A 21520-nucleotide genomic window follows, 5' to 3' on the forward strand; every position below is an offset into this window, starting at 1 on the left:
CTGGGAACTCCTTTACTTGGTTTCAAGGAGTTTTGCAAATAAAACCCAAAGCTCAGGAAAGATGTGAGCTCTGGGAAACAAATGAACCTCTGTAGGGCTTCTGGGCTTGTCTGGACCATGGTGAGAAAGTGCCCACAGACAGCAAACCCCCATCCGACCAGTACCCTCTCCTGTCTAGGAGCAAACTGAGCCTTCTTACTCATACAGGAACAGAGGCAGGGATCCAGCATCCCTAATATCCTACCCAAAAGGCTTGACGTAATCTTAAACACTTTGCTAGAGAGAGCAGCTACGCCAATGTCATTGCACAGAAGGAGAGGGGACAGTGATACGGCACGGAGAGACCTGCTGTAGTGAAGTACCTCCATTATGGGAATGCAGGTTGTCCTTACCTTGGGCATCTTGCGCAGGTTGGGAGAGAGCTTGAAGGTGACAACAAAGCCTCGTTCACCTCCAACGACGACAACAGGGTAGACAGGGTTAAACTGGATATGGGTTATTTTACTTTTCACCTTGTTCATCACTATCTGGGTGCAAAGAGCTTCATACTTATTAACGTTCAGATCAAACACATGGGCCTGGAGAAAAAAAAAATGCAAAGAGCACAAAAGGGGTTAATCAGGCAGGAACATCCCTCAGCAGCAGCAGAACAGCTGAGGAAATCAGAGATAAAAGGTCCCACAGAAGAGCAGCCTCATCACACAATTTCCACCTGCAGTCAGGCCTTTGCCCTCTTTTAAGCAACCAGTGTTCAGAAACTGCCTTCTGCTTTTGAGGGACTGTCCCTGTCCTGTAGGTGCTCATGGGGTGAGGACAAGTTTCCTCCTGTGGGTGCAAGCTCCCTCCAAAACCCTTGACAAGGTTCCAGCTGATCCGGACTGGGGAAGGCTCAGTGCCAGCGTTACCAAAACCGCAGGTCACAGCCTCGATTCTCAGCACTGCAAGTAACGAGACAACCATGTGCTAAATCAGAGTCTAACACAAACTGATGCACAAACTGGGGAATGCTGTCAGAAATACTTATTACCCCTTATTACAATATTTCCAGCTTAATAATAACATTAAAGACTCAAACCAGTAATTGATAGGGAAGTGATGGGAACATGGGCAATATGATTAAGGGTGTACCCTGGGGAAAAGCCAGGGAAGCACAGACAAACGTGCAGCACAGGACAGCTTGGTGCTGGCAGCCCACTCCAGCCCAGCTGCTCCGCGTGCTATGCCTGCATCCTTCTCCCTCAGCACCAAGACAAGTGCCAGGGAGAGACTGGCTGAATGGGAAAGGTGAGGATGGAGAGAGACAGATCCAGGGCTCCGCTCAGGCGGGATTCCCGCTGGCACCAATCCAGCAGTGACACAGGCCTGCCACATCATCAGCTGCACAATGATGCACGTTTTGTCATGACCCCAGAGGGAACAGTGGTAGTTACTTGAGAGAATGTGTTAACGTAACATTATCTCCCCATAATTGCAATTAGCTCCCATCATTGCTACAGCCTGCAAAGGCTAATAAAACATGACGTCCCTCTCTTACCCAGCGCTGAAGTGAGCAGACTCCAGCATGCTGGACTCCCATCTTGAATCCACCGTAGAGACTTGCAGCCTCATGTTTATTTTCCCTTTTCTGTCTTCAGAAAAGCTAAGGAAGGGAATATTTTATGCTAACAAGTACAGTGGGAATACGGGGAAAATTAGGGCTGAACTACTTGTACATCTCCTGCCAGCTGTATTTTGTTTACTAGCACTTAGGAGAGAGATGAGACCATTTATTTCAACATTGTGCCATGCTCACAATTTGAATCTAGGAATTATCTGAAATCTGAGAGTGTTATCCTATGAGAGCTTATTCCAAACAGCGTGGAAGGTTTTGTATCAGTTCAGTACATCTACTTTCCCACCATACATCTATGAGTTGGTGAATTTTATCTGAATCCATGTATAGCAAAGAGCTGAGCAATGTAAAAGCACACATCCCAGGCAGTCCTGTGAGCCGTTCTGCCCTCAGAGGACTCAACATCTAGCAATTTGTGATGTACTTGGTCTGGGCAGGAGAACCATACAAAGGTTTTACAGACGCAGAAACAAGATGAAGAAGATTCCCTCTGTAGTGAAGGAAAATAAGCCTTTTCCAGATAAGAAAGAGCTTGAAAAGTGGACAGGGTTCTCGAGCTTATTTTGAAGAAATCCACAACAGTTTATAATTCAAGAAGGGAATCCAAAGCATTCATCAAACGTGAGGATCTGCACTTCGGATACACATTCCCCAGTCAGCAGAAGCATAGGTGGAAAAAAGGATTTCATTTTTATCTTCTCAAAATATCAGATGCCAGCATTAAATTTTGAATCAAGACCTGACACTTGAGGTCCCACAGTACAGCCAAAGTAACCTCAATTTCCTACCTCTAGGCATAAATAAAGGTGGCTGGCCGGGCTTGTACTTTATGCCTGCCATCCTACTATCTCTGAAAAGGATCAAGCTCTCTTTTAAGCATATGAGCCCCCCATTACCCAAGGTCTAATTGCTTGCCATCGCAGAATACATTTTCATTCATTTAAGGGCACAATTCAGCCCTCCCCCTCATGGCACAACCTCAGCTCTTAATAACTTAAGAGCCTGGGAAATGCTCATTTCCTGAGCAGCATCAATTAATCTAGAAAAACAAAAACAACACCAAAACAAAGTAAAACATGGAATTAAAGGCCAGTTTTCTTTTCAGCAGCCAGGTCTGCACTGCTGTTCTATAAGGCTGTCAATGTATCACACCTGCGTGCCCTACCAGCACTGCAGTGGGGAATAATGGCACGTCTGAAGGCTCAGTGTCGGAGTGCTGAGCAATGCAAATTACTCTGGGTGAGCTTGTTTTTCAAAAATGCCACTGACAGCCCAGACAAGCACAATGCCTGGGACGAGAACGCGAAACCATCAGCAATGTGGAGAAGGTCAAAAGCAAACAAGTTTATGAATGTTCCTACTATAAAGCTCCTCTTTTATGAGCTTCTAAACAAATGGGCTTGTTTTCCTTTGCCAAAGGAATCATGGAAAAGAACAAACTATTTCAGTTCTTCAGCGGGAAACATCAGCCTTGTATCAGCTGTCAGACGCTCCAGATGGAGGGGTGGGCCACAAACATTAGGAAAGACTTCAGGCGCTTTAATTTAGAGGCTTACAGGCACTCTCAGGAGAGAGGGAAATGGGGCCAGAACAACACTGTTACTGGTATTTTGAGAGTAAACTAAAAGGGGCTCAGTGCTTCCCACAACACTTAACAGTGCTGTAAAGCAGCAGAGCCACATGTGACTGGCACCATCTGCAGATCTACCTGAGGCTTGGGGCTGGGTTTTCTGCCCAAAGAACGGGAGACTGAAAAGCTGCAGCTCTCCCTTGAGGTTCCTCGTCCTGTGAGCTGTCCTGCTGGCTCAGGTCCCAAGATTAAGGATTATGGAGTAAAATCCATCTGAATCTCCCAGAGACTCACCAACAGCGCACAGCTTCTCTCCATCCACTGCCGCAGTGGCCCCTGTCCCTCTAGATTACAAACCACTGCTTCCAAGCAAAGAAGCCTCTCAGGTCTTGCAGGATGAGCCCTCTCTGTGTATGACCCAGAGAAGTCCAACCATGACCCACAGAAGTGCCACCGAACCCCACATATGACTCAGGTATAAGACTCACAGGGAGACAAGATGACCAGAGCCAAAGCTGCATCCAAATCCTCTCCACGGAGATCAGGTGCATCCAGAGGGCACCCTTCTTCTCAGGGCAGGCAGCACCCAGATGACAGCTGCCAACCAGACACGGTCAGGCAGCTGGTCCAAACTGGCATTTTTGATGACATTTGTGTAACTTTCCACATGTGGCAGACAAGTATATTTACATATTCGCTTGACATACAACGTGTCACAACGTTCTGGGCTCCTACAGGTCGCAGGGCAGACGTGCTTCCACCCATGTGGTCCCCGATGGCTCACTCAATACCATGGCATCACCCAGACTTTTATCTCCAGCAACACAGCAAGGTGGAGATGCTGGTCAGAATGTGACACTTGACGGTTTAACAAATCCATGGGAAAGACAGTACTTTGCTCAGGGTCCCTAAAGCAGAAAGTGTGACTTTGATGGGAACACAGCATAAAGTAATGTGGCAGCACAGTGCGCTGTGCTGGGACACCACCTTGAGTTTTAATGGCACTGAGAACTGTGTAGGTACAAAAAGCATGTCAAAGCAGTATCCTTGTCAGAGTTTACAAACCAGCGAGGGTGCTTCTGTGAACTGCCCCATCTTTCCTGCCCAGCTCTGCACATCGCTTCTCATGCTGCCTTAGGCTGGCCCCAGCACTTCCCTCCCTGCAGGTGCTGAGACCTGGAGCCACCACACTCACTCACCCACACTTATTCAGGAGCAGTTTAGAGACTGCATGGTGGAGGTTTCAAACCTCTGATTCTCAGCCCTCAAAAAGTGTTTCCACTGTGGCGCATGTGCCCAGAGAGGGACGTGGAGCCTCTTGGCAATAAACTGGCTTTTATCAGATACCTTCTGCAAATCCTGTAGAAACAAACCAGAGACCTGCAAGGTCTGCAGTCCTGTTGCTCACAGACCATGGCAGACACCTTCATTCTCTCTGCTAATAAGCATTCAGGTAATGGGAAAGGGTATTTCACTTCTTTTGTTACCGAGTCCTTAGTAACAATGGGTGGCCACTGTCTCAGAGGGACATAAAGAAGACTCCAAGAACAAGAAACCTGGGGAGAGGCACAGTGAGAGAGGTAAAACAAATCTGAAAAGTCTGAAAGTGCAAGAACTCTTCTTCACTTCCTCCAGCTTAGCTGCAGATCCCCAGGGAGAATAAAGCACTGGGCAGTAACCAATGACTTCAAGAGCTATTTTATTTATGCTCCCTGTAAACCTGCATGCCCATTCCAAGGAAGTGCAGGAGGACACGTACCACCCTCCAAGCTGTTGAGCTAAGCAGTTCATTGCAGCGTGGGGATTCATGAGCTGGCATCAACAACATCAAAAGAAACCTGGACTCACAGGACCAAAGTGATGGACAGTCTGTTGGTAGATATGCCAGGCAGATGTTCAAAGAGAATTTTTCCTTGATAGGAAAACAGTAACTGGGTAAGTCAGTAGCAGCTGAAGAGGAGCACTGAATGAAGTACATGCCTAGCTATGTCTGAGATGGGATCAGGTGAATCTTATAGTGTCTATCTGATGCTTCTGATGCTTCTTATTCAATAAGTACATTTTAAAATTACCATCAGGGTAACAACAGCGCCTCCACGCTTGACCTACAGGTAATAATGGATCTAACTCTGTTGTGTTACAGTTGCAGAAAATATTTGACATAAATGAGCTGCTTTGATGCCTGACTCTCAAATAGACAGAGAAGAAATCAAGTTCACTTGCACCCAGACCAACAGCTCCTCTGTATATGAATCACACAAATATATTCCATCTCCCAAAATCCAGCGGTTCTCCACTGAGGCTTTGCATGGCTGCTCTATAAGCACGGCACAGTGCACATCTAAGGCTATTACTGTAGCTCCAGTGTCAAAATTTGTACGGAGTTTTGAACATCTCACTTCTCCCCACCCACTCCGTAAACTAAACTTACAGTCTGAAAGTCATTCCAGGTTCTCAACTGCTCTGAGGTGACTTGACTCCCTCTGTCCTCACACTCTGCTGTCACCCCGTGCCCTGCAGCACAGCAGCCGGGCAAGCCAGGGAGGGAGATGCCAGGGGATCTGCAGGAGAGCTGGAGCCTCCAAGAAGCACCACCTGAAAGCAAACAACCTCTCCGCCAGCAAAACAAACTACCGGACTCTGGTGGCCCACGAAGAAAGGAGCTGAAGAGCTTACTTAGACCTATCCTGCCTTTATTGCATTCCTTGAACACACACTGGGTCTGCAGTGGCTGCAGCCTTTGCTGTCCTTTTGTTCCAGGCTTACAAGCTTTCCCCAGAGGTCTGGGCAATGCTAGCATGCTCAAAAACAACCTGACAGCAACAAGAACCAAGGCTGGGAGGAAATACATATGTGTGTAAGAACAAGGCAGATGTACCTGGTAACTTGGCAACAAAGAATAAAATCAGTGCAAGAGCAAAAGGTGAGGGATAATTAAATATGATGTTGCCCTTTACCAGTTGACATCTCTTTCACCGCTTGACTTTCACTGTCGTTGTGATGGATTTCCCTAATTTTCTTGACTGAATCATGATACTTCATCCATTTTCAAACTCCATAGATGATTTGTTTCAAACTCGCAGGTAATACATTTAACAAGGGGGCAGGCCAGCCCCAGCCCCTGTCTAGCACCAAGACAGCTGCTGGAGCATCCTAATGGCACTGGGCAGGCAGGGCAGATCCAGCTGTCATCAAAGCCAAACTGCCATGTGGTGGAGGACTTATTTGCGTAATTACTATACTCCTACTGCAGCCAGAACAGCCTTCGATAGTTTATTTTTTCTAGGAGGACAATTTTGAGTTACAAATACGGGTTGTAAGACAGTCCTTGGTCCCTCTGACACCTGGGGCAGTCAGAGGCTTGGCAGAAAGAAAGGAGACTTGACTCAGAAACCATTTGTTTCCACCTTGTTTCTACGAGGATGACACAGGAATGCTGGTCCTTGGTTGCCCAGACACCAGCACCAGACAGACCCACACCACCTTTATGCTAGTGGCCAAGGACTGACCCCAGCTCTGCTGCAGGTATGTTTGGAGGTAGCTTTGAGCTCAGGAAGATAAGCAGGCATCCATTAAAGCTGCTCTTTGGGCTGTGCTGGGTGAGCTTTCCCAGCCAGGAGCTGGTTGCACGTCCTGGGGTACAGGAGAGGGCCAAGCACATCCCTCTGTCCTGCAGCATGCCAGTCTGCTGCTCCAGGGTGCGTGGCATGGCAGGGAACAGAAGGTCTTTGTCTCCTGGCTTAACTGCAGGAGCTGCTTCCCTGTAGGGCTGTATCTCTCAGCTTTTCCTCCATTGGTAAGAACTGGGTCACTCCTAATTTGACATGGTAAGAAACCAGCATCAGCCTCAGCTGATTTGACTCAGCTCCTACGAGTCAGTACAAAACCGAAACCTCAGCGGGCAGAAGAGCTGCTATTCATTCAGACAGGCTGCAAGGACCATTTGATGTCTTCTGAACACCCTTTCACATTGTTTTACAAGAATGGGCTTGTTTATCCCAGCTAACTTCCCTCTCAGTCACCACCTCTGCCAGCCTAGCTCCACTCTGAGAGGCTCAGTGATTAGGATAATCTCCTTCAACTCTCAGTCCTGCACACTTCTGAATGCTTTTATCTGGTGCTAAATAGGTGATACATCCTACCCCTAAGCTGGTTGCGCTTCAGTTTGGTCTAACATGATTCTGTCATGTTGCCCACGACTATTTTTCCCCACACACTCTTCAATATTAATAGCATGCTTTGAAAAAGTCTCCTTGCGCTCTTCACTAAATTTAGTGTTACTTTCCAAATCACTTCTGAAACGTGAAAGTCAAACAGATAAACTAATCTGTGATGAACTTATGCAATAGCTAAGCTGAAGACAGCAGCTGGTACCTCTGTGCTACACTGCAATCCCTTCTGCAGCAGTGGAGATGACCCTTCCATAGACACCAGCATCCAAAGTCCAGCATGAGCCCCGTTTGTGCTTGTCAAGTGACTCTCCCTTGCACCTCCCTCGGTTGGATTTGGCAGCACAGTGTTAGCAAAAGCATGGCAGCGCAGGCACCAGTGCTAGCCTCCTTTGCAGTCCTGCTGCTTCTCCAATTACCGCTCATTTCATTTTGCACATTTGGTTTGTGTCTTTATTGAATTTCATCTCCCTGATTGCAAATTGCTGCTGAGGTTGTCAAGCTCATTCACAATTACGCTTCTGTCACCAAAACACTTGTAAGTCCTGTTCCCTTGGTCCCATCACAGTGACTTCTGCGTTTCAGTGCCAGTCCCAGTCCCCGAAGCATCCCCAGCTGTACTGCACACACTGAGTTCCATTGTGCCACATCCACCTTCTCACCTGCATTGCAGTTTTATTATGGGCTTTTGCCAACTGCATTCCCAAAGTCACCATGTAAACGTGTATTACATCTTCTTCCTCTGATCTACCAGGCCAGTTACTTTCAAGAACAGTATTAGATGAGTTTTATGCGATATGATCTTACTAAAGCCTTAGTAGTCCGGCTGTTCCTTGATCTACCAATGCTTACAAATAGACCATTCAATGATTTGATCTTTCTGAATAGCATATTTAGTTTGTCTGGTCTCTCCTGCACTGTCACGCTCCTGAACACCAGGCAAAGAGTCTTTCCTGCAGTTCTCTGACACTTCCCCACCCTGCCATCCCATTCCACATACCTAGAGAAGAACAGGGAGACTTTTTCAGACAGTTCCTTATGTGTCCCAGCACAAATCTCCCAAGGCTGTGCTACATGAACACAGCCCAGCTGCGCCAGTCCCCCTGTGCTCTCTTTACTGTGACTCACAGCCCAGTCCCTGATTTCAAGCTGAAACTATGTCCTGATAGACTGGGACCAAGCTCCATCTCTTCACATGCCAATTGTCTCCACTTCTAAATTGAAACCTGAGTGAGGGGCCATTCTCAGTGCTGGGCAATAGCATGGAGCAGAGAGGCACCTAGGAGTAGCTTTCTAAACTCTGTCAGATACTCCTGATGGGTTGTGCCCCAGTTAGGTTTTTATGTGAAGTCTAACAGGTCAACCAACAAAATCTTTGGAGCTGCTGCCCAAGTAGTTTTTTCACTCACATACTCCACACGAGCAGAAAAAAGCAAACTTGGTTCATGTGTGGCTGAATGAACTAGTTAATCTCAGCAGGTGGGTTTTGTAAAAATGCTTTATTCCATAACCTGAAAGAGCAATAGCTTTAGTATTGAAAAACTGGCCTGAAAGCATCTGTGTACAAAACAATCCTTGCAAAGACAATGACAAAAAGGGTTTAAATTTATCAGTTTGACTTTGCACTGAAGCCAACCACCATGCTGACAAACTCATGTCACCTGCAATTCAGCAGCTAAGGGATGTGAGTGAGCAGTCACGTCCTGATGCTGCACACCTTGAGGCTTGGAGCCCACCAAAGCACCCTGTGATGGGATGTGAGCTGCAGCAGGACAGAGGTGAGGGCTCAGACCCTGCAGGGACAAACGAAAGTCTTCCAGGCTGGTTTTGTTCCCTAAAAGCAACTTCCTAGAGGAGAGCAATGCCAGTGCACAGAGAACCTGGTGGGTGGGTGAGAAGAAGGGAGGACAGTCGGACTGGCACAAAGTGGAGGTAGCATTAATTCGAGGGACTCTGCCCATCTACCTCCTTGAGCTTTGACGTGCCACCAGCCCTTGTTTTGAAGCAGACATAAGTCTGCCCAGCAGTCCACATCAGTCTCAAAGATTCAGCAGGGAATAAGAGTGAGCCTTTTAGGTTTTGTGGCAGAAGAAAATTAATAGTTTTACCAGAAAAGAACCACTTATTCTGTGAATGCAATTTCAAAGCCATTTTAAGAAAGCCCCTGCCCACTTCAGCCTACTCAAAGGTCCTTCTGGGTGACAGCAAAGGGATCTGCACTCATTTCCTGTTTTCACAGCCCAGTAACTGCCCTGGCCATGGTGCAGAGAGCCAAGAGATGCCTTATCCCAGCCCTGCAGAGCTAGTGGTGGCCCCATAAGGTAGGGACAAACCCCATGGGCTACTGCAGAAGGGAAAGAGGAAGGACTCTAATGTGTCAGGTACATCTGTAGCTATGAAGCATTCGCAGTTCTGACTCCCCTGGGTGAAAGCATCGACTGATGCCGAGAGGTCTGCTGGCATCCCGGATTTGTGCCCTACAAGATGAGCCAGGATTAGGTCCAAAATACTCAGTGAAATATTCACAAACCTGAAAGGCATGGCAAGCCTCTTATCTGCAAAATTTTTCATGCTTTTAAAGACAGAGATTGGGTTTTGCTGCCAGTCAATGTTACAAGGGCAGGAAATTACCCTATGAACACACACACACATGCCAGTACTAAACAAGTGTTTCTCTCCTAGCTGGGAAAGGATGGGTATCAAGAGCATGGACTTTTCTTCAGCATCTTGTCCTGTAAGTGAGATACAGGAGGAACCTGGTCTTCAAGACTTCTCATATAAAACTGTTGTTCAGTAAAATATGTGTATGTAAGCAGGAAAGGGCACATCCACTTCCTGAGCTGCACAAAGCATTACGTAATTTCCTGAAGGTTTGGGTCATTCCAAGCATTTCACATCTTGAAAGGTCAACAGCTTCAGTAATGGGGAAAAGCCCCAGAGCATTTGTCTGAGTGGCTTTCTCTGCAGAGTGCACACTTGGATGGCATTTAGGCTATCAATATTTACTAAAAATGGCTATAACATCACCTTGCTCATGCTGCATTAGTCATGAAGGATACAAACCACAAAAACATGAGAGTAAATGTACTTGCACTTAGCACATGATCCCAAGCCTTTTGCAAAACCCCCGTGATCCTCCTCCTCACCCACAGAGAGTTAGAAGGTAATTCGGGTTGGAAGAGACCCCCAGAAGTCTCTGCTCCATGGCAGTGTTAGCTCTGAGGTAAGATGCAGTTGCTCAGGGCTCTGCCCAATTTGGCCTTGAAACTCTACATGGACAGATATGGCACAACTTCTCTGGACAAGCTGTTCCATTACTTGGCAGCCTTCCCAGCAAAAGTTTTTCCTTATATCCAATCCAAACCTCTCATTTAAACTCATTTCAGCTGTTGTGTCTCATCATCCCTTCATGCAGTGCTGTGAAGAGCTTAGTTGCAACTTCTCGATGGCCTCCTTGTAGGCACAGGCAGGATGCTGCTGCCTTCCTTCTCCAGGCTGAACAAATCCAGCTTGACCATGCCATTACAGCCATCGCATGGGACAGCCATGGCCCACAGCCTGGGGACACTTGTGACATGGCTCTCTGGCTTTTTTAACAGGTGTAACATTTCATGCATGAATTCACCATGAAAAAGCATCTGTATGGCTGGAGTGAGCTGGACATGGAGGTTTGCAGCATTGCCTTTGTACAGCACGACCTGGCAGTACCATTTCCTTACTTAAGGAAAGCAAGCAAAAGAAGACCAAGAAGGAAATTTCAGGTATCTGATTCCTGCTTTTACATGTTTCAATATTTTTTTTTCTGTTTTATGCATAAGTTTGAGGGGGGCTTAAAGCAAACTCCCAAAGGCAAATCCTGCTGAATGCCACAGGGACTGAATTCCACCCCTTCCTGTTTCTCTGCCCTCTGTCTTTATGATAAACTGACCAACAGGCCCAGATCTCCTGAAGCCTAAATGTAGGAGTCCAGGCATCCAAATCCATCTCCTATTTTCTTAATTTCCAAAGCAGGTCTCTCATCCCAGTTATCTTTTCTTCTTCATGGCTTTTACCATTTACAACCTAAACTAAACTATGTGTTCTCTAACCTAATCTTATTTCAGTGCTAATCACATCAGTATCTGCACCGAGGTCCTTGTAGGAGATGGCCTGAAGAGATCACAGAGTTTCTGCCAGCCAACTGAGCTGCAGGAGTCATGTTTAGAAATAAGAAATCTCTCCACCTGTCTGCTTTATGAACCACTGTGGAGTCTTCAAGGAACATAAGTGCCATCTGAAATGCAATCACAGAGCAAAACTGCAGCAGACTTAGCACACTGATTGAAACCAAAGCTGAATGCTCTATAGTAACCTTTCTGAGCAGTGCACAGAGACTAGTTTCCATGAAATCAGGTGGCTGTCCAGTCCTTTTAAAATCAGGCCACTTATTTAGGTACTTAGTTATAGAATTGGGAGTTATTTTCCAGGTGGTGTTGGCACGGATGTCCACATCTCAGTGACCATTTTATTTAATTTCAATTTTCATTGCAAATCACACGTACTCATTCTGAAATAAAATGGTCATCAGGCAGAGCAAGAGACTAAGGAAATTACCCAGAACATGATAAAGAGCAATAGTAGCAGTTAGTATTCACTGCACCAGCAGCAGAACATGCACATTCAAGTTATTTATGAAGAGGTGGTTCTGTCTAAAGCAGATTCCCAGCTGCCAACACACACATTTTATCATAATGCCCCTGATATTTACAGCTTTTCTTAAATCTCCACCTCCTGGATTTATGGGCATTAAGAGATTTTTAGATTCTAAAATACCCTGATTTCCAAGCCAGTCTTAGGAGACAGGGGGCTGACACACACATTCTGGACACAGAGCATCAGCTTGAATAAGGAAATGTGTTCTTCCAAAATATGCCAGGTATCCCTTTAAGACTGCAATTAGGGCCCAATTTTAAAATCACCTCCAGGTAACCTTCAAGTTTTGCAGCCATAATTATGTGCAGATGCAAAGCTAGATGCTGTTTATGAACAGAAGGCCTTTAATGTTTTATTTTCTGGCTGCATATCCTGTATTTTTTTGTATCCTGTTAATGTAGATTTATTTTTCCTGCACTAATGGTCACTGCCCTTTGCAAGGTGCTGAGCTATTCCCAAGAAGTGCACTCTGATACAAAGTGGAAGATGTCCAGGAACAAAAAGGCTGTAAACAACTATTTATTCCACTTCCATTGCAGATCTAGAAGGTTATGTTTAAAATAGAAACTTAACCATGTCTCGGATGCACCCTGTTGAAACCAGCACGGTAAGTGGCTAACGCAGAGGCCTGGGATTTCTACCAGCATCAGTTCTTGCCAGCCTGCTGCAATGGGAAGGCAGCTCTTGCCTGGACCTTCCCTGCTATGAAGCCCAATTCTGGGCTGCTGCTGGCTGATGGCCACTCTTCTCACAATCTGGGATTAAAGGCATAAAGCAAAATTAGATCCTTCTTGATTAGGACCTAATTAGGATTACTGAATTAGGTTCAAGGCAGGATAGCCAAGGTGAGATACCCTGTGTGCAGTGCTACCAAGTCAGACAGTCTTCTCTCTTATCCATACCCTCACCTGAACTCCAGGCCCACAGATGCTGCAGCTGATGTGACTCTGCAACTACACAACACGAGTCACTGCAGCAGTGGCTAGGACAAGTTAGGGGTGCGACGGAAAGACCCCAGTGCACAAACTCTTGCCAAGTCTGTATGAGCTTCCCTACAGCAGGTAAAGTTCTGACAAAGAACTTGGCCCAAGTGTGTAGCACAAATCCTAGAGATGAGCTCTTACTACAGAAACTTGTCCACGTGAATAAGAAACCCAAGTATGCCCAGTGTTTACCCTCTCTCGGCTCATGCTGCCCAGACTGCCTGCAGACATCTCCATCTCCATCTATCTCCATCTCCATCTCCATCTCCATCTCCATCATCTCCATCTCCATCTCCATCATCTCCATCTCCATCTCTCTCCATCTCCATCATCTCCATTTCCATCTCCATGGCTAGGCCCTAGGATACAGTTGGGGTACCCACAGTTCCCTGCACTGCTCACCCCTGCACTCGATCAAAGCTCTGAACATCAGCAGGACCCTTGCCGGGTTTGGGGGTGCACACAATTTCACTTGTGGAAAACAAATCAGAGGATGTGTAACACTGAATGCATTAATTTCATTCATGCAAGTCCTTCATCTGATATATAAGATATGTGGGACAGACAGAACTATGAAGAAGCGACTCAATCCTGACCCTGCCCGCAAGGGAAAAGCACCAACACTGCTCTCTGCTGTGGCATCCTGAGCTTTCCAGGGAGTCCAGGTGTCACAGTGAAAAGATTTCTATTGCTTAGCTTGGGAAAGACAAACTCACAGCCTGAGCTGTGAAATGAATTTTTCGCTATAACATAAAGGTTAAACTGCAATAAAGTTGCCAAGGCACCAATTCAATGATAGAGATATATAAAGGCCATCTTTTTGCTAGAGTAATTTGGCCAAACTGCAGAGACTTTCCAATTTATACCAGCAAAACATACAGCCCATGGTGACAGAGCAATGTTGTCTTAGAGTACAAAACCAGTGTTGATGGATAGCTATGTGCTCTGGCTACTTGCCAAGCCCAAATTAACCATCTGAGCTACTAGAATGGATGGCCAGGGGCAAAAATACAACTGCCATTATTTCAATATTAGGACTGGTCTAAGTACTTCATTACCAAATCATTACTCTCGGAGACAGCCTCATACAGTGGTAAAATTTTGATTTTATTTAATTGGAATAAAGTTCTATTGGTTGACCCTGGGTATATTACTATAATTGATTTTTTTAATATCAATATAAGTATATAAACACTTTATCCTATTGCTTCTCTATACCTTGGAGGTTCAGAACCAATGCCCTGGTGTCAGCTTGCACTCTGTCAGGAGTGCTCTGATATGGAGTGTCATCTCTCCATCCCCAGGTTAATAAGGTGATTTCCCATAGTTAAGTGTTTTTATCCTGGCATGTGCAAGCTGCACACCTGCACACTGATGTGGTCAATGCAAGAACAAGCAGGGACCTGCATTTATGTGCAACACCTTCCCTAATACAGCAGGAGTAGTGTGAGCAGTTCATGCCCAGGTGTACATGTGCCAAGGGCAGGAAAGCACAGGGAAAACAGCCTGTTCTCTGAACCTTGCTTTTCTGTCTGAGTGCTGGAACAAGAGGAGAAAAGTAGGACTACAGGGAGGTTTGGCTTGCTTATGCTAGAGGCTGGGGGGGTCTAGGTCCCCAAGAAGCACCTATGCTTACAGCAGAAGGCCCACAAGATTTCTGATGGGTTTATCAAGGCTGCAGTGAATTGTGCAGCTGATTCTCAGCCTTTGCTAAGAGGCCTCTGCTTTGTGATTCAACATCAGCTGTTTGCATGATTGGGCTGCAGCTGAGAGATTTCTGGCCTTGTTGCTTGTAGGGGCGCGGTGGACCTTAGGGGGAGAAAGAGTAAGAAATGCTGCTGCCCAGGTTTCCTCATTTCTGTCCTCTGTAATCAGACTGAGCAAAAAGGAATTAGTAGTTATTGGGCCTTGAGCTACCAAAATGAGCCTGTCATGCTGAGGCAAGCAGCTCAGGCAAGCTGCAGCCAACTCAGTCCGTCACTGTGGTGTATTCCTGCTTGTGGGGCATCTGCAGCTCCCTGATGTGCCTGCCCAGGACTGGGCTGACCCATCCCCATGCTCAACCCTAATCTCCCCTGACTTTCTCTCAGTTCGAATCAGAGCAGCGCTGCTCGCAGCCTCTCACCTTGCCATCAGTGGTGACTGCAGCAAAGACCGTGGAGGAGTAAGGAGACCATGCAACGTCCCCTACTGCAGAGTTCAGGTCAAAGACAAACATGGGAGTCCTGTAAAAGAAGACCATAGAGAAGAAGTAATTTAAACACATGCTGCTCTGGAAGCGAACCATTGAGCTACAAACACTTTGATGCTGTGGCCTGTGTTGTTCCAGGCCAGATGCATTAGTGGGAGATGGGGCATTTCTTTATGTCAGATACCAGCCAGGGTGTGAGCCAAAGACAAAACAAAGCTGAGCATCAACCCAAAGAGGCTGGGTTGGTCCTGTTGCAATGAGAAGAACGGCAGCATGTTTCTTTCTTTCTGAAAGCATTCTGAAAGCTTCCCCCCAACACACACACAGTGAGATAGTGTCTCTCTGGTTAACAATCATGCGGGAAAACGTGATTTTCCCTTTCTGGACTTCTGACAACATTAAATATTAGAGCAGTATTGGCAACAGGAAATTTTTGCCTCTGACTGATTTACAACAAAATCAATTTCCTGATTGAAACCAGACATTCCTCAAACACTAACCCTGAACTTCATTATGTATTTTTAAAGGGTTTTTTTGTTTGTTTGTTTCGGGGTTTTTTTGCCTCCCTGGATCTCCGAAGGTGTCTGGCTCCTGAGGCCATAAGCCAGTCCTTGACATGTTTGACATTTCCCTATAGCACTGCTCCAGAATAACCCTGCCACAGCAGGTCCTCCCTGAAGAATGCCAGGTCCCAAGTGAAGCAGCCAGGCTCCATGCTGAGCTGCACTGCTTGGCAGGTTCCTAGGGCAGCTGATGTTAAATCTTATACCTCATGTCTGGGGACTACAAATTTGAGTCGTCAGCCCCAAAAACAGAGATAAAACAGCAGTTATCAATATCAACACCTAAGATGGATACTGAGACCGAGTCATGAGCAGAACCGATGTGCGAAGCTGGCATTTCAGGCTGGATGTCCCTGCCCACGCCAGGACCCAGCAGGACCTACTTGATGGTGTGATCCCAGATTTTGACTGTCCAGTCAGAGCTGCAGGAAATGAAGACTTTCGAGTGGTAGGGATTCCAGCTGACTGAGTCCACGGCCATGTTATGGGCTTCAAACACATCCAGAAACTGGCTTGAATAGCATTTTGAACACTGCAATGGAAAGAACTAGTCAGTAATCAGAGCTAGACCTTCTTCTGAAGCTCATATTCCTGCAGAAAGACACCTCTGAATACTTGTGTGGCCTCCAAGGCTCTTCTGGGCTGGCTGGGAAGAGGTGGCTGGTACCCAGAGGTGCTATAGAAACTAAACAATTTAGCACATGCTGTTTTGCTTCACTTCCAGGCAACACCACGCTCCCCTCTGCAATACACAGAGGTAGGAATTGAAGGTGTCTGGTTGGATTTACAGTCACAGTCGGGCCCCAGAGCCCATTCTCTATGACAGGAGCTCCTGCCATGCTTCTGTAAAAGGCTCTTGGGAGAGGCAGAGGAAGCTCAGGAGCACACAGCAACATGTATGCTTGAAGTGTCACAGTTAAAAACTCCAGCAGCGGTGCTTTCAGCACAAGCGTGACCTATTAGACCCTTTGGCTCTAAGGATTTTGGCAACATACCAAAAGCCCCTTCTATGCCATCACCCTGAGACAGCCCGCTCTGAGATCTGGCCTCAACTAGAGCTCTGCAGCTCTTGTGCCACTTGTCACTTCCCAGAGGGATGTGAGGACCCCAAGAGGTTGGCCAGCACTCAGGCATGTCCCCGACAGGTAGGTGGGTGACCCCGTACCCAGCCAACAGCAGCCTGTGAACTGGGCAAACCCTGCATATACTTGCAAGGGTCAGGCTAGCAGCACCACAGCTGCTGGTACTACCGAGTGGCAAAAGGGCAAGTGTAGAGTCTTGCATCTGGGCAGGAACAAACCCAGGTGCCAGTATAAGTTGGGGAATGACCTATTAGAGAGCAGTGTAGGGGAAAGGGACCTGGGGGTCCTGGTGGACAGCAGGATGACCATGAGCCAGCACTGTGCCCTTGTGGCCAGGAAGGCCAATGGTACCTGGGGTGGATTACAAGGGGGTGGTTAGTAGGTGGAGAGAGGTTCTCCTGCCCCTCTACTCTGCCCTGGTGAGACCACATCTGGAATATTGTGTCCAGTTCTGGGCCCTCAGTTCCAGAAGGACAGGGAACTGCTGGAGAGAGTCCAACACAGAGCAATGAAGATGATTAAGGGAGTGAAGCATTTCCCTTATGAGGAAAGGCTGAGGGAGCTGGGGCTCTTGAGCTTGGAGGAGACTGAGGGGTGACCTCATTAATGTTTATAAATATGTAAAGGGTGAGTGTCAGGAGGATGGAGCCAGGCTCTTCTCAGTGACAACCAATGGTAGGACAAGGGGTAATGGGTACAAACTGGAACACAGGAGGTTCCACTTAAACATGAGAAGAAACTTCTTCTCAGTGAGGGTGACAGACACTGGAACAGGCTGCCCAGGGGGGTTGTGGAGTCTCCTTCTATGGAGACATCCAAAATCCACCTGGACACCTTCCTGTGTAACCTCAACTGGGTGTTCCTGCTCCAGTGGAGGGTTTGGACTGGATGATCTTTCGAGGCCCCTCCCAATCCCTAACATTCTGTGATTCTGTGAAAATATAGGATGTCTGCAAGAGCCTTGGGAATGTCAGTTTGTGTGTGAGGTCAAGAAGTGGGGAATAAATCACTATCTGCTTGTCTGCACAAGCAGAATGTGGAACTTGATCCAGATCCTATCAGTTCTGTGTGCACAGAAAAAATGAGGTTATTCTCCTCAAACCTTCTCCCCTCCAAGGAGGCTTGGAGGCTTCCTTCATTAGCAAAAAGGACCTCATCTCACAAGTAATGTCCTCTTGGTTATGTTCTCATGCCCAAGCTGTATCCACACAGCCGGCTGGGGTTAGTTTCAGAATTTCCTGTTGGTCTGCCTCAGTACTCACTACAAGGACTTTTCAGCACCTTTCATTACTCCCTAATGAATGCAGCAACACATCATCTGCCTAAGCAGCAGGATCGCTGAAGTGTTACATTACTTTAATTCTTGCAAACTAAAGCTCTAACTAATCATGAAGCTTAACTGTTTGTTATACATGACACTCACTGTGTGGGTATTCAGAGCTGTTTTATTTCAAATGCCCTTGTGCATTGGTGCAGGTACCAGATGGAGGGTGCTAAACTATTCACACAGCAGCGGCTCCTGCATCCCTGTGAGGTTTGCTGTGGTAGGAAATGGAAATGACAAAGTGGCCGATGTCCATCTGAGATTTACTGCGTCTATAGCTTGCTAATAGTTTGATGCATAGTCTGTCTCTACATTACTGTCTTGTGTGTAATTATGGTACAGAAATCTCCTTTCATGGCATGTTTCATAACTTTACTTCATAATTCTTAATGTTCAGCCATCAGGAAAATTGGTACTTGGCCTGTTTTGAAAGTCACTTTGCTGGGAACAGACAGAACGGGTCACAAGTAATTAACAGAAGTGAGAAGCTGCTTTATCCATCTGTCCTTTCAAGTTTGTGGATTGAAGGTCCCTAATACCTGAGGACTTTGATGAGTGAGACACTAACCAGATTCTTCTGCATCCAACAGAACCATAATGCCCAGCGCTCTTTTCTTAAAGCCTTCTTAGGGCTCAGCCCTTGATCAGTGCAGCAATCTGGGCACTGGTACAGGGGGCCCACCATGCTCTAGGACTTGCTGATCCACAGCACTGGCTTTGTGATATGAAAGTCTGGCCCAGAGCTGATGCGCAGGCTCTGACAGGAAAGGATTCTGTTGTTTTCCTATTAAATTAGCAGCAAAAAGAATAGGGCAGATGCCCAGTTGTGTCCCTTGTGAGAAATGAACCTTGCATAGCTGCTTTAGCCTAAAGCCATACATCATGTTCTGGCAGTGCCTGCTAGCCCCACACCACATTCACTCCAGCCTTTGATATTGTCTTTGATGTGTGAGACAAGGGTTGTATTCTTCCCAAGATGCATTTTGGAAAACCACCACAGACTTGAGAAAAAAACTCAGAAAGAAGTATGACTTTAATGAAGAAAAGAGTTTGTGAGCTAACTAGGACTGCTGGCAAAGTCTTCCCCTACTATTCACTTTAAATACCCTACAGTTATTAGACACATGTCAGGATGAAAACAAAACCACTGGAAAATGTGATACCTAAGTCCTTACAAGACAGCTTTGAAGACAATGAGTAGATTTGAAGAGCAGGCATTTGTGCAGCCTGTCTGATCTTCTAAAGCACTGCGTCAATTTGCTGAGAGTGTTTTTCTGCCATTTAAACAGTAGTAGCTGTGTGTGAATAGTAAATGGTATTTTTATGGTGGGACAGCAAAGCAAGAATGTGTCTATGGCAATACAGGAAACCAATACAAAGGTGACTGATGACACAGCTACAAAACATAGGGAGGAATACCAGGAGGAAAGGAGAACTGCAAGGACAAAATCTTGTGAATAATTTTCATTAACAGCACTTCTGTTTATGCTAGGCATTTGCCTGACACAAAGCTCCTCTGCATCCATGGTGAATGGATGGCTATTGGTGTCGTTATAATGTAGAGGGTTTCTTTAATTCACTAACAGAAACATTGAGACTCTAGCTAATATAGAAATTCCCCAAAATAATATTTTTCAAAGGAGGTTTGTGTCTGGCAACAGAAAGAATACCACCTAACGCTGGTACAGGCAGATCAAGGCATTCAGCTGCTCTTCAGATATCACTGGCACAAACGTGCCCTGTGTTGTGGACAGCTGTTACCAGCAGCACCAGAGGGTCTCCTTGGGTTTTTTGCTCAGTGCCTTCTTGTAGAGATCTGTAACAGCAATGCTAACATGTGTGGAAAGGCTTATGATTGGAAACAGAGGAATGTGAATGCATTGGGAGAAACAACAGGAAATGGTAAAAGAAAGAACTTGTGTTAATTGATGGCAAATGCAGTAAGTCAAGTGACAAGATAACCCAACAGAATAGAAGCCCCAAAGATAAGGTGATGAGGAGATGAGGAATAGAACTCAAGACATAAAATATCCAGACAACGAAAACAACTTTGTCTAAGACAAAGCAAGACTAGACACTGAGGTAAATGATCTCTCCATTTCTACAGGGTCACTGGAAGTCGTGGCCTGTCCAGAAACCAGTTTGTCATCATCACTTAAGAAAAAAACAAGAGACGTGGTAAGGACTCGACTGCCAGCATCCTTTGTCCTCGGTATAACCACAAGAAATCCTGTCCTGACCACACAGATAAAAATGTCTTGGTGCTTCGTATGAGAAAATGATTGAAATTAGTTTTGTTTAAAATTAGAATCACCTCTTCCTTCTATACAGTCTTGCACTGAGTTTTATTATACTCATTTGTTACGCCCTCAAGCAAACTGCCTATTAGGTTAGTGCAAAAGGAATCGTCAATTTTGCATTATTGAAATTTGCCGTTTGATATTGGAATAGTTCCTTAAATAAATGTGGTTATGTTATAAATCATTTTAATGTGTTTTTCTTGCTTTATGCTTTTTTTGCTAATTACTTATTACTTGCTGTTTATTTTATATTTATTTTAGGCTATGGAAACAATGTTAGACAAAAAGCAAATTTGAGCAATTTTCTTCTTTGAGTTCAAAATGGGTGGTAAGGCAGCAGAGACAGCTTGCCACACCAACAAGGCATTTGGCCCAGGAACTGTCAATGAACGTACAGTCTAGTGGTGGTCCAAGAAGCTTCATAAAGCAGACGAGAGCTATGAAGATGAGGAGTGGAGCAGCAGCCATTGGAAGTTGACAACGGCCAATGGAAAGCACTCAAAGCTGATGCTTTTACAACTATACAAGCAGTTCCCGAAGAACTCAACATTGACCATTCTACGGTTGTTTGGCATTTGAAGCAATTTGGAAAGGTGAAAAAGCTCAGTAAGTGGATGCCTCATGAGCTGATCAAAAATAAAAAAAGTCATTGTTTTGTTGTGTCACCTTCTCTTAGTTTATGCAACAACAACAAACCATTTATTGATTGGATTGTGATGTGATGAAAAGCGGATTTTATACGACAAGTGGTGGCAACCGGGTCAGTGGGTGGACTGAGAAGAACCTCCGAGGCAATTCCCAAAGCCAAACTTGCACCAAAAAAGGCCACGGTCACCAGTGGCCTGCTGCCGGTCTGACCCACTACAGCTTTCTGAATCCCGGTGAAACCATTCCATCCAAGAAGGATGCTCAGCAAATCCATGAGATGCGCCAAAAACTGCAGCACCTGCAGCCAGCATCAGTCAACAGAAAGGGCCTGATTCTTCTCCACAACAGCGCCTGAACACACATCGGACAACCAGCGGTTCAAAAGT

At 46.0% G+C, this 21520-nt stretch overlaps 1 protein-coding gene across 1 annotated transcript in view; it reads right to left on the bottom strand.

The window, feature by feature from the left end:
- DNAI1 (dynein axonemal intermediate chain 1) overlaps positions 1–21520 on the bottom strand; it is a gene marked incomplete at both ends in the record, with an annotated part of 150890 nt that overhangs the window by 29011 nt on the left and 100359 nt on the right. The window contains 3 exon segments of the mRNA XM_080362555.1: positions 393–578; positions 15152–15251; positions 16164–16312. Of these exon segments, the coding sequence (XP_080218681.1) occupies positions 393–578; positions 15152–15251; positions 16164–16312 (435 nt within the window).

The sequence above is a fragment of the Nesoenas mayeri genome (genome assembly GCF_963082525.1).
Source record: "Nesoenas mayeri genome assembly, chromosome: Z".
NCBI classification, from domain to species: domain Eukaryota; kingdom Metazoa; phylum Chordata; class Aves; order Columbiformes; family Columbidae; genus Nesoenas; species Nesoenas mayeri.